The sequence below is a fragment of the Dipodomys merriami genome, unplaced genomic scaffold, assembly GCF_024711535.1.
Source record: "Dipodomys merriami isolate MVZ:Mamm:240054 unplaced genomic scaffold, mDipMer1.0.p SCAF_15, whole genome shotgun sequence".
Lineage (NCBI taxonomy): Eukaryota > Metazoa > Chordata > Mammalia > Rodentia > Heteromyidae > Dipodomys > Dipodomys merriami.
Genome location: NW_027202826.1, coordinates 8,079,371 through 8,094,624, shown reverse-complemented (window position 1 = coordinate 8,094,624; position 15,254 = coordinate 8,079,371). Strand labels below are relative to the sequence as shown.

The following is a 15,254-nucleotide window of genomic DNA, read 5'->3' as shown; positions in this document are numbered from 1 at the left end:
CCTCTGAGTTTATTTATTACATTTTTTTTGTATGAGGGTGTTAAGTGTATTGGGTATCTCTGAGTCAATGCACAAATATCCCCAGGGAATACCCTTACATACCCATCTATACACATACATATGTATATGTATAACAAATATCCCCAGGGAATACCCTTACATACTCATCTATACACATACATATGTATATGTATAAAAATATACATACACATATATACACATATATATACATATAGATATAAATAAATAAACTGATTGAGGTATGAACCACTATGCATACCAGACATGATCAAAGCTTAGCTGTCAGGCCTAAGCAGACAGCATTCCATATTTAACCTAGGAAAGCACCTTTACAAACATCTGGATTCACATATAAGACACTCATATCCTAAGGACAAACACTATCTAATCAAAAGTAAGCCCTCAGTTTTGAAGTTCATGTTTATATGGAAAGTATTAAACTTAAACAAAGAACCAAATCTTCTCCTCTGAAACAGTTCCATAATAAAAGTATGGTTTATCCTCATGTGTAATATGAGAAATGTAAGAAATATCCTTTTCTCACTTATGCCTATAAACCAGTAAAAAAAAAATACAAAATTGTAGATATATCCAGATTTTTTTTAAATTTTCTACGAAATGAATCACACAAACAGTTGTGTAAAGCCAAGTACGGGTGGCTTCATGTCTATAATCTTAGTTACTCAGGAGGCTGAGATCTGAGGATCGCTGTTTAAAGCCAGCCCAGGCTAGAAAGTTCATCAGACTCTTATCTCCAGTAAACCACCAGACAACTGGAAGTGGCGCTGTGTCTCAGTAGTAGAGCGCTAGCCTTGAGCTGAAGAGCTGAGGGACAGCGCCCAGGCCCAGAATTCAAGCCCGCAACCAAAATGAGTAACAAAAAAAAAAAAAAAAAAAAGCAGGAATGAAGCAGAGCTCAAGTGACAGAGCACCAGCTAAACAAGAAAGCAAGGCCCTAAGTTCAATCCATGGTAGTACCATGGAAAAAAGGTATTATAACTTATCTTGGGATCAATATAATGCTTCAGTACCACCAACCTTATAACACCTCAATTTTTCAAAACCAGATGTCCCAACTTTGTAAATATTTTAAAATTACATAGATAAATCACAATCTGCATACTTTTCTTCAGGTTAACCTGGACAAAATATTAAGAACCTTGAAAAGGCTGAAATCTTATAACCCAGAGATTCCTCTTTCGATGTTTAAAAGGAAAAATCTCAAAGCTTCACAGGCACACATAAATAATAATTTAAACCCATATGCAAAAGCTAAAAATGTTGCCAAAATATGGGAGCTTATTTTATATTGATAAAAAGATCAATTCATCAAGAAGAAATCTACATGTTCATTCATGGATCTAATAACAGAGCTTCGAAATACACAATATGAAAACTGATAGAATTCAAGTGGTCCCATAGGTACAGTCAGAGATGTAAGTTTCTCTGTCTCAGGAGCTGATGGAACTAGGAGACAGAAAAATCACTTCATTTGTTCAAATCTTCTGGCCCTTATCAACTGACTTCACCTGACAGGCATGTACTTCATCTAGAAGCAGCAGGATACACATCCCCAGTTCACACAACCAACCATTACTTTTCCAAGCTACAGCATATTCTGGATCATGAAGGTTTAAAATGTTCAAGTTGCTAGGTGCTGGTGGTTCATCCTCGTAATTCTACTTATGAGGCTGAGATCTGAGGATCACAGTTCAAAGCCAACCCAGGCAGAGAAATCCAAGAGATTCTTATCTTCAATTAACCAGCAAAAAAGCCAGAAGTAAAGGTATGGCTCAAGTGGTAAAGTGCTAGCTTGCGCAAGAGCCCAAGCCAAGCCCTAATAAACACCTGATTCTGAATTCAAATTTCAGGACCACCAGACATGCGTGCGTGCGTGCGTGCGTGTGTGTGTGTGTGTGTGTGTGTGTGTGCGTGTGCGTGTGCGTGTGTATGTGTGTCCATTTGACAGACCACAAATTATGGAGAAGGAATGAACTACAGGAACATGCTAAGACAGAGGTGAAGTCCTAATTATTTTAACAGAGAAAAAAAAAACAACCTAGGCTTAAAAAAAATACACATATGGTGCATGACTCCATTTATACAAAACTACAGGAAATGCAAATTAATATATAATAACAGAGCTGGGTGCCGGTGGCTCATGCCTGTAATCCTAGCTACTCAGGAGGCTGAGATCTGAGAATCGTGGTTCAAAGCCAGCCCAGGCAGGAAAGTCCATAAGACTATTATCTCCAATAAACCACTAGAAAACTGGAAGTGGCGCTGTGGCTCAAGCGGTAGAGTGTTCGTCTTGAGCTAAAGAGTGCAGGGACAGCGCCCAAGCCCAGAGTTCAAGCCCCACACCTACAAAAAAAAAATAACAGAAAGCAGATAAATGGTTATACTATGGATGAGGTCCTGAGAAAGGATGGATGGAAAGGAGACATTTGTAAGGATGGAAGGAAATTTGGGGGAAAGGCAGTCATAGATTGGTATACTATCTTAATTATGGTCGTGGTGTTATAAGATAGTGTCGCAGTAAAGACAGTATCTTTTACAAGTTTATCAGAATTTATATTACAAGTACATGCAGCTGATTGTATGTCAATTATACTTTTAAAAAGCTGTTTAAAAAACATATAAATTGTAGAAAAGACCAATGTGGTATATTTATGACTTATATTCACAAACTATATAAATAATTGTTGTCTTAAAAGTCTTTATGTTTTTTTTTTTTTGTTTGTTTGTTTTTTTTGGGTCCGGTTGTGGGGCCTGAACTCTGGGCCTGGGAGCTGTCCCTCAGCTCTTCAGCTCAAGGACAGCACTCTACAGCTTGAGCCACAGCGCCACTTCCGGCTTTTTTCATTTTGCTTATGTGGTGCTGAGGAATCGAACCCAGGGCCTCAGGCATGCAAGGCAAGCGCTCTACCACTGAGCCACCTTCCCAGCCCCAAAAGTCTTTATGTTTAGTTTTAATTTATAATAAATTTTGTAAGTTTGCAGAACTGAAATACAAGGCGTAACATCTTAGAGTCAAAATTTTCTCTACATGAGCCGGGCGCTGGTGGCTCACGCCTGTAATCCTAGCTACTCAGGAGGCTGAGATCTGAGGATCGCGGTTCAAAGCCAGTCCGGGCAGGAGAGACCGTGAGACTCCTATCTCCAATAAACCACCAGAAAACCGGAAGTGGCGCTGTAGCTCAAGTGGTAGAGCGCTCGCCTTGAGCTGAAGAGCTGAGGGACAGCGCCCAGGCCCGGAGTTCAAGCCCCACGACCGACAAAAAAAAAAAAAAAAAAAAAAAAAAATTTCTCTACATGAGAATAGTGTTATTTTATCATACTAATCAATGAATTTATTTATTTATGAATGACACTGATCAAGATGCACTGTACTTACAAACTGACATGTGAAATTGAATCCCCTTTGAACAACTACTGAAGGATAATTTTCAATTTAATTTTTAAAAAGTTGCAAACAAATGTATTTGGAGTTACAGTCCATATAGACAGCTTCTAATGCTGCAGTCTATGTTCCTACACAAGACAACAACCACAGACAAATTAAATCTGAAAGCGCAGTGAGGAGTGAGCTGCTCTCTATATTCAGTCTCCCTCTTCTCTACATTCTGGCTTTCTTTAAAGAAGGGGGGAGGGGATGCAAAGTAAGTTACATTGCAATCTAAATCAGAAGGAAGAAAGACCAACTAGAAGTCAACCTTTATGGCTTTAGGGCTGGTTTCAAAATATGGACAAGCAGATTGAAAGACCAATTAGAAGTCAACCTTTATGGCTTTAGGGCTGGTTTCAAAATATGGACAAGCTGATTGGCCAAGAAGGAAAAAGGTCATGCATTTGCAGGAAACTTAGAGGGTATGGAACCAAAAGGAAGGAAAAATGAGAGCCTTTGGCAAAACCAGAAGAAGGATTTCTTTTCCAATAAAAATGAATTTGTGTCTAAATACCTTCTACCAGCTACTTCTATCATTGCCATATGTCTAGAGAGGCAATGCCCCATAAAAATAAATATTGTTAATGTTAGGAAAGAAGTAATAAAAATGACAAGTTCTCCACTCAAAATGTATTATACTCAGCCACTGTCTCCTGCAAGCCTCCCACCCAACATGCTGTAAACCACTTCTCTTTGCCACCCGTTGGGATCTGTTTGGAGATATAAATCATATTATTTGCCTAAACTGGCATTTCTTTCCCTGAAAAATCCCATTCCAATTTCCAAGCTTAAAAGAAGTTTCCTCCAGGTAGAATCAATTTGCTAGAAACATCTCACGAGACATATGAGTTGTTTCACAATGAGAAAGTGTTGTGATAAAGATATTGCCAGAAATAAAAATTATGGTCTGTTTCAACAAGAAAGCATTCACAAGGTTGGTATTCACCCCTGAAAAAGAGTAAGTAAAACAAACAAACAACAACAACAAAAAACACCTTCCCCAAGTCAGCAGAAGAGAAGGGAGATGACATACATAGTTCTGATCTGCATTGTTTTCCTTCTCCAAGACCCTGCCCTGTGTTTGCTCTCTGTTTTAGTTTGCTGCTTTGGGGGTTGTTTGCCTCCTCCTCATCTAGCTTCCCAACCAATAAAAAGTTGGTATTTGCAGTGAGAAGAATTGAAGTACCAGAAATGGTGCTGTGGCTCAAGTGGTAGAGCGCTTGCCTCAAGCTGAAGAGCCAGGGACACTGCCCAGGCCCAGAGTTCAAGCCCCACGACTCCACCAAAAAAAAAAAAAAATTACAGAGCCACTGTAGGGTAGGAAAAGTTGTATTTCGGCTCAGTGCCCTGGTCCATGAGCAACAGATTTGTAATCCCAACCCTGATTGGCTGGCTGCAAGACCTCAAGACCTGGAACTATCAGGCTGCATCATCTTTTAGAATCACTTGCTACATGGGCTGGGAAGGTGGCTCAGTGGTAGAGCACTTGCCTTGCATGCTCGAGGCCCTGGGTTCGATTCCTCAGCACCACATAAGCAAAAAGAAAAAAGCTGGAAGTGGCGCTGTGGCTCATAGTGGTAGAGCGCTAGCCTTGAGCTGAAGAGCTGAGGGACAGCGTCCAGGCCCAGAGTTCAGGCCCCACGACCGGACCCAAAAATAAATAAATAAATAAAAATAAAAAATAAAAAAATAGAATCACTTGCTACAGTCACAACTATGTGGGTGACATGGATGCAGGAAGATGAACACTGAAGATTTCTCCCACTTGCCCATCACCAGAAGAGAGTGTCAAATCCTCAATGCCACATTTTTGGTTGCTAAAAAATAATGTAAGGGGGAAAAATAACAGCAACCTAACTAACTTTCACATCTCCCAAGGCACCTGTGGCTTAGGATAATTTCTTCATCACATTCAGGCGGAATGTGTACATTTTTAGGGCTGAAGTTATATAATCATAGCATCTCATAGCATCACTCTGTAGACAACGTCTGCTTCAAAGGGGAAGCCGTGTGGGGAAAGGGGAGGATACACAAGAGCAGGGACAGTAAGGAATTGGCTTCAGTGAGTATCAAAATGCACAAAATGTAACACTATAGGACTGGATTTTCACCCTTTGCTTTTCATCAGTAGCTGACTCATCTTGGCCAATTTGTTTACCTGTCTCAGGTATGAGTTTGAAAACAGTAAAAATGGATTAAAGGCCTCCTGCTAGAATAGTAAAAATCCTCTGTTAACATATTCAACACAGTCGGTGAACATCGTCAACAGATTCAGATCATTGTATGCTTATGTTCTCCTACACCGTTTCCTTTATGAATGTACTACATGCTTTCGCAACCTCCGTGTTAGCGTCACTTTGGATTGAATAATTCTTTAGGAAGAAGGGCGAGCTGTCTTTGTATTGCCAGATCCTTAACAACCCATCCTTGACCTCAATCCATCAAAATCCAGCAGCGACCCCTTTAACTATCCTGACAACCAAGAATGCTCACAGACATCATGATTCTAAAGCAGGATTGATGAGACTCCTTTGAAACCACATCAAAACCACAGTTAGGATCAGTGGCAATCGACATACTCAATTCAGAGATTTAGCCTTAATTTTAACTCTTTATCTACTAGGGTTGACAACAATGCAAACAAACAGTCGAAGAGTAACTAAAAACATTTTCAAATAAGACACTCAAAATCAGATAATACACACCTCAACTCATCAGCAAACGTGAAGGTAAGTAGAAAGTAGGACAATCAGGTAACAGAGGTCTCCCAATATGATGCAACAGGCCTCCATAATGTAATTACTAAAGTAATTACATAATACAATACCTAAGCTGAATCTAACAGTGACCTCAGGTTTAACTATTTGGCCAGATCTAACATGTACAAACTTTTATTTGTAAAAAGTCATCCAGGTTCATCTGTACATAAAAGCCAGGTTGGGGGGGGGGGAGGGGGAGGAGGTAGTACCAGTTAAAAAAAGACAAATAAAGCCTATCAACCATATGAAATGTTCGTATAAAGACTTTTGAAATAAACTGAGTGTGCGCTGAGTACTGAGGGGGCATGAATTTTGTGGGGCGTAATCATATATTCCGACGACTCCATCCTTTCTGCGATAAATCGAGTGTTTGTGATTTCAGGATCACACTGTTTTGGAAAGTCTTTTAGGCATATCAAGTACACGGCAGATGGGCTGCATGAAGGATCCAAAGGGACAGAAGGCTGCCACCTGAAGCTCCAGGACGATGGAGTCCGACAATCCCTTCCTTATACTCATCTCCCTGCTCTTCCAAGTTTGTAATTTTTCATGACTTTCAAAAATATCAAATATAGCCTAAGTAGATTCTAACATCCAAGTCGTTTTTTACAAAAAAAAAAAAAAAAAAAAAAAAACTATCATCTATCAACTTCTGACAGGGCTAGCCTTGGACCAGGATCCTCCTCCCTTGACCTCCTAAGTAGCTGGGACCACCATACCCAGCTATATATTTTAATCTTTTTTTTTTGGCCTTTAAAGTTTTTTGAATAAAAAACATACACAGTTTTCCAAACACAACTTTCCACTTTAAATGCTATTTTTCCCAACTGGTAACTCTCAACTCTATACTTTAGTACTTTTTCTTCTTCTTTGTAATTGTCCTTCAAACTTTTTATCACTGAATTCCTTTCTTTATGAAGAAAGGATAATAGCTCCTTTATATGCCTTTATGTTCAAATCTATGTAAACTAGAAAAAAATCTTCCTATTAGCCTAAAATAAAAAAGATTCAATAAATCCAATAGTCTTCATCCTTAATGCTTTTGTATCAAATCCCTAGAATTTACACCTATAGTAGATATCTATTACAAAACCCAAGTCTATTCCAATTCCATTCTGTTCCAATTCCCCTAAAACTGAGGTTTTGTCCCTTGCTTATCTCATTTTCTGGAACATTAAATACCTCAGTAAGTTTCCACTCCCTCCTTTCGACCTTCTTCTCTCTCTCTCTCTCTCTCTCTCTCATTTGCTTATTGGCTCTCTCCCTTTCCTTCCTCTCCCCATTTCCTGCTCCCCTCTCCTGTCCTCCCTCCCAATAATTGAACTTAGGGCCTCGTGCTTTCTTAGTAGGTGCTCTACCACACGTTAGTTGTGTCTCCAGGCTCTTTGTTGGTTATTTTCAGGGTAGGATCTTAGATTATGCTTGGGATTCCCCACGTCACTAGAAAGAGCAAGTACCTGCCACTGAGCCCAGTCTTTATGACTCCGTATAGCTGAGATTGCAGTCATTCACCGTTTCACCCAGGCATTGGCTGAGATGGGATCTCATGAACTTTCCTGCCCAGGCTGACTTTAGAATGTGACCCACTGATCTCTGCCTCCCAGGTAGTTAAGATTATAGGCCTGCACTACCATTTGCAGACTATTTCTCCTTTTCAAGAGCTTTAATTATGTGGATTTTTATAGAGAGGGAACATCTGCTTTCTGTCAGAAATACAAGCAGCACTGTCTCCTCCTGTGGAGGAGAGGCACTTACCTTAAATATTGCTTCAGGGCGCTTGTGATTGTCTTCACTTCCCAATCTATGGAATTCTCCAGGTCCAGCTCATTGCATGTTTTGACATCTAGTGAACAAGCACAAAAGGAAAATGAATTACAAGCTTGAACTTGAAGTTCAAGCGTCTTCCTTACCAATTCACAAAGCTTCCATTTTCAAGTAGTCAATCAACAAATGATTCTGGAATTTCCTAGAGGGGAAAAAACACCCTGATATTCGATTGCTTCCTAATAACCTAAGCCACATTCTACACTTCAGAAAGTCTGTGGTAGAAATTAATGTAGAAGCATATAAGCTCTGGGCTAGGAGCAAGAAAACATTCACAACTGCGGCTCAGGCAGAGCCAAGGCTAGCCCACCACTGCTATGGGCATTCCTCAGCAGTGGCGTCCAGCATGTGGCATTTCCAGGTGAAAGCACAGTGTGACCTGACTCCAGTGGTACTCCAGCCGTCACAGAGTGTTATTACACAGCAACAAGTCAGTGTTGCTAAGTTTGGCTCCACATTCCAAGATCCATACTCAACACTGATCTGCCTAAAGATGAATCCGTGGGATCAACCAAAGCAGAAAGAGGACAACATGGACCTGTGAGGTTTCTCTGTGGTTTAACCTGACTTAAACAGTACATTACATATACAGGGATCAAACTGTCACATTACTCCATTAACAGGTACAACCTTCATGTCTATGTATCCACTACAACCTAAGAAAGAAAACCAGATAGTGAGAGAGGGGGTAAGACTCATGGAAATATAAGCACGTGGAAAAGTAACAATAACCTTCCCATCTTATTTTTTTATTTTTTTTTATTTTTTTTAAAATTTTATTTTATTTTATTTGTGAACATACTGTACAGAGGAGTTACAATTACATGGGCAGGATAATGCGTACATTTCTTACCAAGCATTGCAGCCTCCTCCTTTGTTTACCCTTCACATCCCTTCCCAGCCTCCCCCCTCCCCCCCAATCCCAATCCTTCTCCTTCCCCCCCTTCCCCCACCCCCCCGCACCGACATTGTAAAGCTCGTTTTGGACATGACAACTTGTACTTCTCATTGTTGCAACAGGTCCACCTGTATCCTTAAACAACTGGTTTTTCCCCATCTCCTCCACAAGTTATACTGACATCAAATATAGTGAAAGCAGGGGTTATACTGTGGGGGAGGGACATAAAAAGCAACAAAGAGATAATCTTTAAATGCGTTAGAAACACATGCATAAAACAAAAAAAACATTAAAATACATATCTAAGGGTTCATTTTCCTGACATCACATTATCTGACCTTTTCCACTTGACTCATACATCTACTAGATATTACAAATAAGGGAAACCATGGGACCTATGTTTCTTTGGGCCTGGCTTACTTCACTTAATATAATTTTTTCCAAACCTTTCCATTTCCTAACAAATGGGGCAATGTCATTCTTTCTGATGGAGGCATAGAATTCCATTGTGTATATATACCACGTTTTCTTGATCCATTCATCTACTGAGGGGCATCTGGGTTGGTTCCATATCTTAGCTATGGTAAATAATGCTGCAATAAACATAGTTGTGCTGGTAGCTTTAGTGTGGTCTTGTTTGTAAACATTTGGGTAAATGCCCAAAAGTGGGATTGCTGGATCATAGGGGAGATCTATGTGAAGTCTTTTGAGGAACCTCCATACTGCTTTCCAAAGTGGTTGAACAAGTTTACATTCCCACCAACAATGAAGTAAGGTTCCTTTCTGTCCACATCCCCTCCAGCATTTGTTGTTGTTAGAGTTCTTGATTTTTGCCGTTCTAACTGGAGTGAGGTGATATCTCAATGTTGTTTTGATTTGCATTTCTTTTATGGCTAGGGATGTTGAACATTTCTTCATGTGTCTATTGGCCATCCTTCTTTCTTCTTCAGAGAAGTTTCTCTTTAAGTCTTTCGCCCACTTATTTATTGGGCAGTTTTCTTTGAGGATTTGTTGTTGGGGGGTTTAATTTTTTGAGTTCCAAGTATATTTTAGATATGAGACCCTTGTCCGTTGTATGGCTAGTAAAGATCTTCTCCCAATCCGTGGGCTTTCTATTGATCTTGCTAGCTATGTCATTTGCCCTGCAGAAGCTCTGCAACCTTATGCAATCCCATTTGTCCAACCTTTCTTTGATTTGTTGTGTTTCCGGGTCTCTATTCAGAAAATTTCGGCCTGAGCCAAGGAGACCTAGGGTTTCTCCTATTCCATCCTGTAATGTTTTCAGAGTATCTGCTTTGAGTTCAATGTCTTTGATCCATTTGGAGTTGATTCTGGTGCAGGGTGATATATAAGGATCTAGCTTAAGTTTTCTACATGTAGTTAACCAATTTTGCCAGCACCATTTACTGAAGAGGTTGTCTTTCTTCCATTCTATTGTTTTAGCTCCCTTATCGAAGATTAGTTGGCTATAGGTCTGTAGGTTCATTTCTGGGTTTTCAATTCTATTCCATTGGTCCTGAGGTCTGTTCTTATGCCAATACCAAGCTGTTTTGATTACTATGGCTTTATAGTAGAGTTTGAAGTTTGGTATTGTTATTCCTCCAGCAGTGTTCTTTCCATTGAGGAGCGTTTTTGCTATTCGGGGTCTTTTATTGTTCCATATGAATTTTTGGATTGCCTCTTCTATTTCCTTGAAGAATGAGGTTGGAATTTTGATAGGTATTGCGTTGAATTTGTAGATAGCCTTGAACCTCCCCATCTTGTATAACTAATGTAAGTGAATAAAAAATTAAAATGTTTAAAAAGAATTAAAACTGAAATAAAATGAACCAAATGCCAGTTAAAAAGGATCATTTCTGGGCAGTCTTCCCCAATGTACATGCTCATCCTGGAGATAATTACTGCATACCTCTATGCTATACCTCTGACACCATTAACTTAAACTAGCTTTCTTTTTGTCCTAAAGTGTGCTCCTGATGTTATTTGCAACTGTACTTTTAATAACTACAACATTCTAAAGAAAAGGTGTGTGGTCCAAAAAAATGTATAAGGGTAGAGGTGTCAATCCTGGTTGAACTAAAAAAATGGCAGCATGTTGGGAAGGGCAGATGCTGTGTATGCAGAGGCATCTTTGACCCCTGTCTCTCAGGGTCAAGAAACACAGTGTGGCTGGCAGCAGGAAAGGGCACACATGGTGTCTCAAAGCTTCAATGTTGGAAAGAAGTTAGTCCAGAAAGCCACCCTCAAGCCAGGGTTAACTGCATGTCTTCTTCTGCACCAGAGATCACAATGCTAGGTAGGGGGAACATCAAAGTGATTCAAGAATATGGGCAGACCTTCATCCATTATTAAATACGGCATGTTACCAAAAAGCCTGAGTGCTCAGTGGTGGCACCACCCAAAGGAAGGAGCAGTATACGGGTTACAGGAATGGCGTGGAGTTGTCACCGTGAACTTGCCCGGCTTTCTAGACTTCCGTCCTGAAGAGGACACCATAAGAGATTCACAGAAGAGACTCTCTTTCACTCTAGAGGGATGATTCAATCAAGACCCAGAAAAATCTAGCTGTTTCTGAGGGATTCCTGTGCCCCTCCCTTACATAATATGTGTCTCCATGGGGAAAGACAATGTCTTGCTAGGATTTCCTTTTTAACAAGCACTTAAAAAAAAAAGGCTGTTAAAATAGGGCCACCATATTTAAGTCACACACAGCCTGAAAAATTTTAGCCTTGACCATGACAAAAAATGGATCACTTAATGTTTGACTCAAAACTTTGTGAAAATAAAACAGATGAAGTCAATTACTCAAAGGTCTGGAAAATGTTTAGCACTCCCACATTTCTTGATTACAGCAAGTGACAGCAATATGGAATAAATGACAACAATGGGAACTGACATGGATTACACTTTGATCAGTTCCTACCATTCAGAAACTCATGTGTTACTGAGCCTGTCAGAGAAGCCACAGACACATTCGAGAAATCAAATTAAGCACCCTGATTAAAGATGCAATCCTTTATAACTAAGACTAAATAATTCTGTTCTAATGGTTTTGCCAACCAATTACTTCTGTAACTGAATATTCTGTCTCTCATTCAATCAATTATTTAAATCTCATCTTAGCATACAAGTCAGATAATATTTTCAATCAACCTGCTACTCCCAAATCACCATTTTAAAATCCAAGAAGCTTCTAGACAGAAATCTCTTATTTTTAACATCCTACCAAATTATCTTCCTATATTTTGAGAATCAGATTCTTTCCATGGGAAAATAAGCTACCCTTCTAAATTCATGGGATAAAAAGTAGCTGTCACATTAGCTTCTGATGGTGTCTCTGCTGTTCATCCTCTATTCAATTGTCACTGTTTTCAAATAACTCAATCATCCCTAGCAGGCCATTAAAATTAGTAGATGTAGCAGCACTGGTACCTAATTGGTTAATATGCATTTGGATGCAATATATTTGGAACAGTCGTCCAGCAAGTATGTTCTGCCATACATGTGGGGGAAAGCTCTTGAATCCTTTCCGACCAAAGAACAATATACTCATGATCGGTTAAAAGAGTAAAGGAGCAAGCTGAGCTTTGAGCTGACTTGTTTTCTGAATGACTTGTCCTCTACTTGCATAAACTCTGGTTATGTCTTTGAAACTGGAAAGGTTCAGCTCCATCTCAATGTCCAAGGTCATTTTCTGCAAGGTGCTGGTGGCCTATGCAATGGGCCCGGGGGTCCTCAGAGATGAATTTCGTATGTATACTTTATAATCGAAAATCAAAATTTTTCAGCTACATTAGTCTACTTTCCCTCCAACCTATGTTGTTCCACAAACGTAGAAATGAATGTTTTCAAAGCAAAACTCCTCTAAATTTGTAGTTGTTTCCTATATCTGGTTCTGTGTCTCAAATAAAATCATCTAGCCATTTTTTTTTGTAAATAAGATTTAGAAGGATCTAGTGAATTCACCAGACCATTTTCTCAAAAATTCCCCTTCCCCTGCTATGGTTTCTTTCTAAAGTGGGGTGGGGGGTGGGGGAGGAACACAGGATAATTCAGACTTCTACTACTATTATAATTCTCCTTTACATTCTCTCATTTCATTTAGTAAAACTCATGACCCTCCCTGCCATCTTCAGTTGCTTAAAAAGTTCTTTCCCCAGACTGTGTGTGACCTGACTCACAGAGAGCAAAGGAGAAGGAAGAGAAAATGGCCTTCTACATAGACGGGTGGCAGCCGTTCCGCTGAGCATTTTCTTTTGGAGAGCCCAGGGTAAAGCCTTTGCTAGGAATTCAGTAGAAAGTTGCCTTTTGCTCCCCATGTGACAGCAGACACACCCCGGAGGAGGAAGGCCGCTGTCCTTTGCTTTACCTGGTCTGAAGAAGAATAAACAACTTCTCTATATGGAGCAGGTGCTACAGTTTACTATTTCAGGCTGGTTGGAGAGAGGTATGAGAAGGGTGAAGAGGAAGGGATGAGGGAGAAGACAGAAGGATAATAAGCAAGAGGACTGGGAAGAGGAGAAAAAGATAGGAAGAAGGAAAGGGTTAGAGGGGAGAAGGAAGGGCTAGAAAATGGGCAAGGGAAGAAAAAGGAGAAAAAAGATTTTGTCTATTTTAATCTTAATAGACCACAAAAAGGAGACGAGCATCAAGCTCAGACAAGAATGGTTTATTCTTTCTTTAGAAATTACCACAAAATTACAGGTGAGCATTAATGAATATTTAAAACAGAAAAAAAATTATGTACAAAATAACAATATTCAGTAAATAGCTCTCGAAAACCAAATAAAGGCAGCTTCCCTGAAAAACATTAAATGGCTTTCAACTTTTTCTCAACTTTTTTGCAACTGTGGGGATGGGAGGAAGGAGCTGGTATTTCTCAAATGTTAAAAAAAAAAATAGGGAGAGGGTACTGGTAATGGGGCTTCCACTCAGGCCTCAATGTGTGGCTGTCCTTACTCAGGGCAGGCACTCTACCCTTTACTCACATAAGAATCTCAAAAGGCTTTTCTGCCTCTGTTGGTTTTCAACTGTGATCCTTAGATCTCAGCCTCTTGAGAAGCTAGGATTCTAGTAGTAAGGCCAACTCTCAACTTATTTTTCATTTTTATGAAGAAAATTCTATTACCAACAATATGCTTTGAAAAAATGCAATCGATCTCTCTCTCTCTCTCTCTCTCTCTCTCTCTCTCTCTCTCTCTCTCTCTCTCTCTCTCTCTCTCTCTCTCTCTGTGTGTGTGTGTGTGTGTGTGTGTGTGTGTGTGTGTGTGTGTGTGTGTGTATTACTTTCAGGGATAATAACAGAAGACACAGATTGGTTTGAAAAAATGCAAAGCTAAAAACTGGGCATGCTCATCTGACCCTTTTTTCTCTTTTGGATATAAAACCTTAAAACAATAGAGGTGGGATCAGCTAGAGAAGGAGTATCTGTGGGACTGTGTATACCTAAATATTCAAGACTAAAACAGTTTCAGGGGAGGAAGAGGTTTAAAATTATTTCAATTTGTGGACTTAACCAGGATGAAGAGAAAAAAAAATACATCTTAAGGAAATCTTAAAGGAAAAGTGTAAAAAAAATCTGTTTTGGTAACAAAATAGCAAGAAAATATTATTAATGCTTTTTGATTGACAATTTTACATTCATTCACGTTCATTGATAAGAACAAATTCATACTGTGCAGCCCTCTTAAATGAATGAGGAAATAGAAAGTCAGTGACTTTCTCTCCTGCCAATCCTATAACTTCCTGTTTGTAGGATTATTAAAACACACGGTGGCCAGCAACTCGGGAACGTGATGAAACACTTACGTCTGGGCGTCTGTATTCTGACACTCATGACAATTAAAGAGCGTTTTCCAGGTCATGAATTTTTGAGGGTTTAAGTATTTTAAAAGAAACATAAAACAAGGATCGCCTTGGGACATTATCCATGAGCAGAAGAGACTACCTCCCTCGAGTTAAGCAATGTTGTGAAGGTAGGATTTCATGGATTAAGAACAAATTTTGCAACAGCTTAGCACTTCAGACTGACCACAGAAACACCTTTGTTGAAACTCCTTGAACCAGAGTAAGAAGGTGACCATATAATGCCAGGATTTTTTTTTCCCCCTCAGTCAATGTGCCACCAAAATGTGCCTGTATGTGTTCCGATACTAACAGGCCCTCCGGTTCTAATCATTATAACACCGTGTTGGAAATGAGAGCCGTGTTTCTAATTTTACATTTAAGTGAAAGCAGATGTTGTAGTCCCATTAAACTCTTCCAGCTGCTACTGAACCCCTGGCAACCTGAGCCTGTTTCACTT

General features: G+C 39.6%; 1 protein-coding gene across 2 annotated transcripts in view; it reads right to left on the bottom strand.

Moving 5' to 3' along the window:
- Arhgap10 (Rho GTPase activating protein 10) overlaps window positions 1-15,254 on the bottom strand; it is a 213,656-nt gene that overhangs the window by 69,579 nt on the left and 128,823 nt on the right. For both annotated transcript variants that reach the window (XM_070022178.1, XM_070022177.1), the window contains exon 15: window positions 7,984-8,071. In XM_070022178.1, the coding sequence (XP_069878279.1) occupies window positions 7,984-8,071 (88 nt within the window). The remainder of the gene's footprint in view (window positions 1-7,983; window positions 8,072-15,254) is intronic.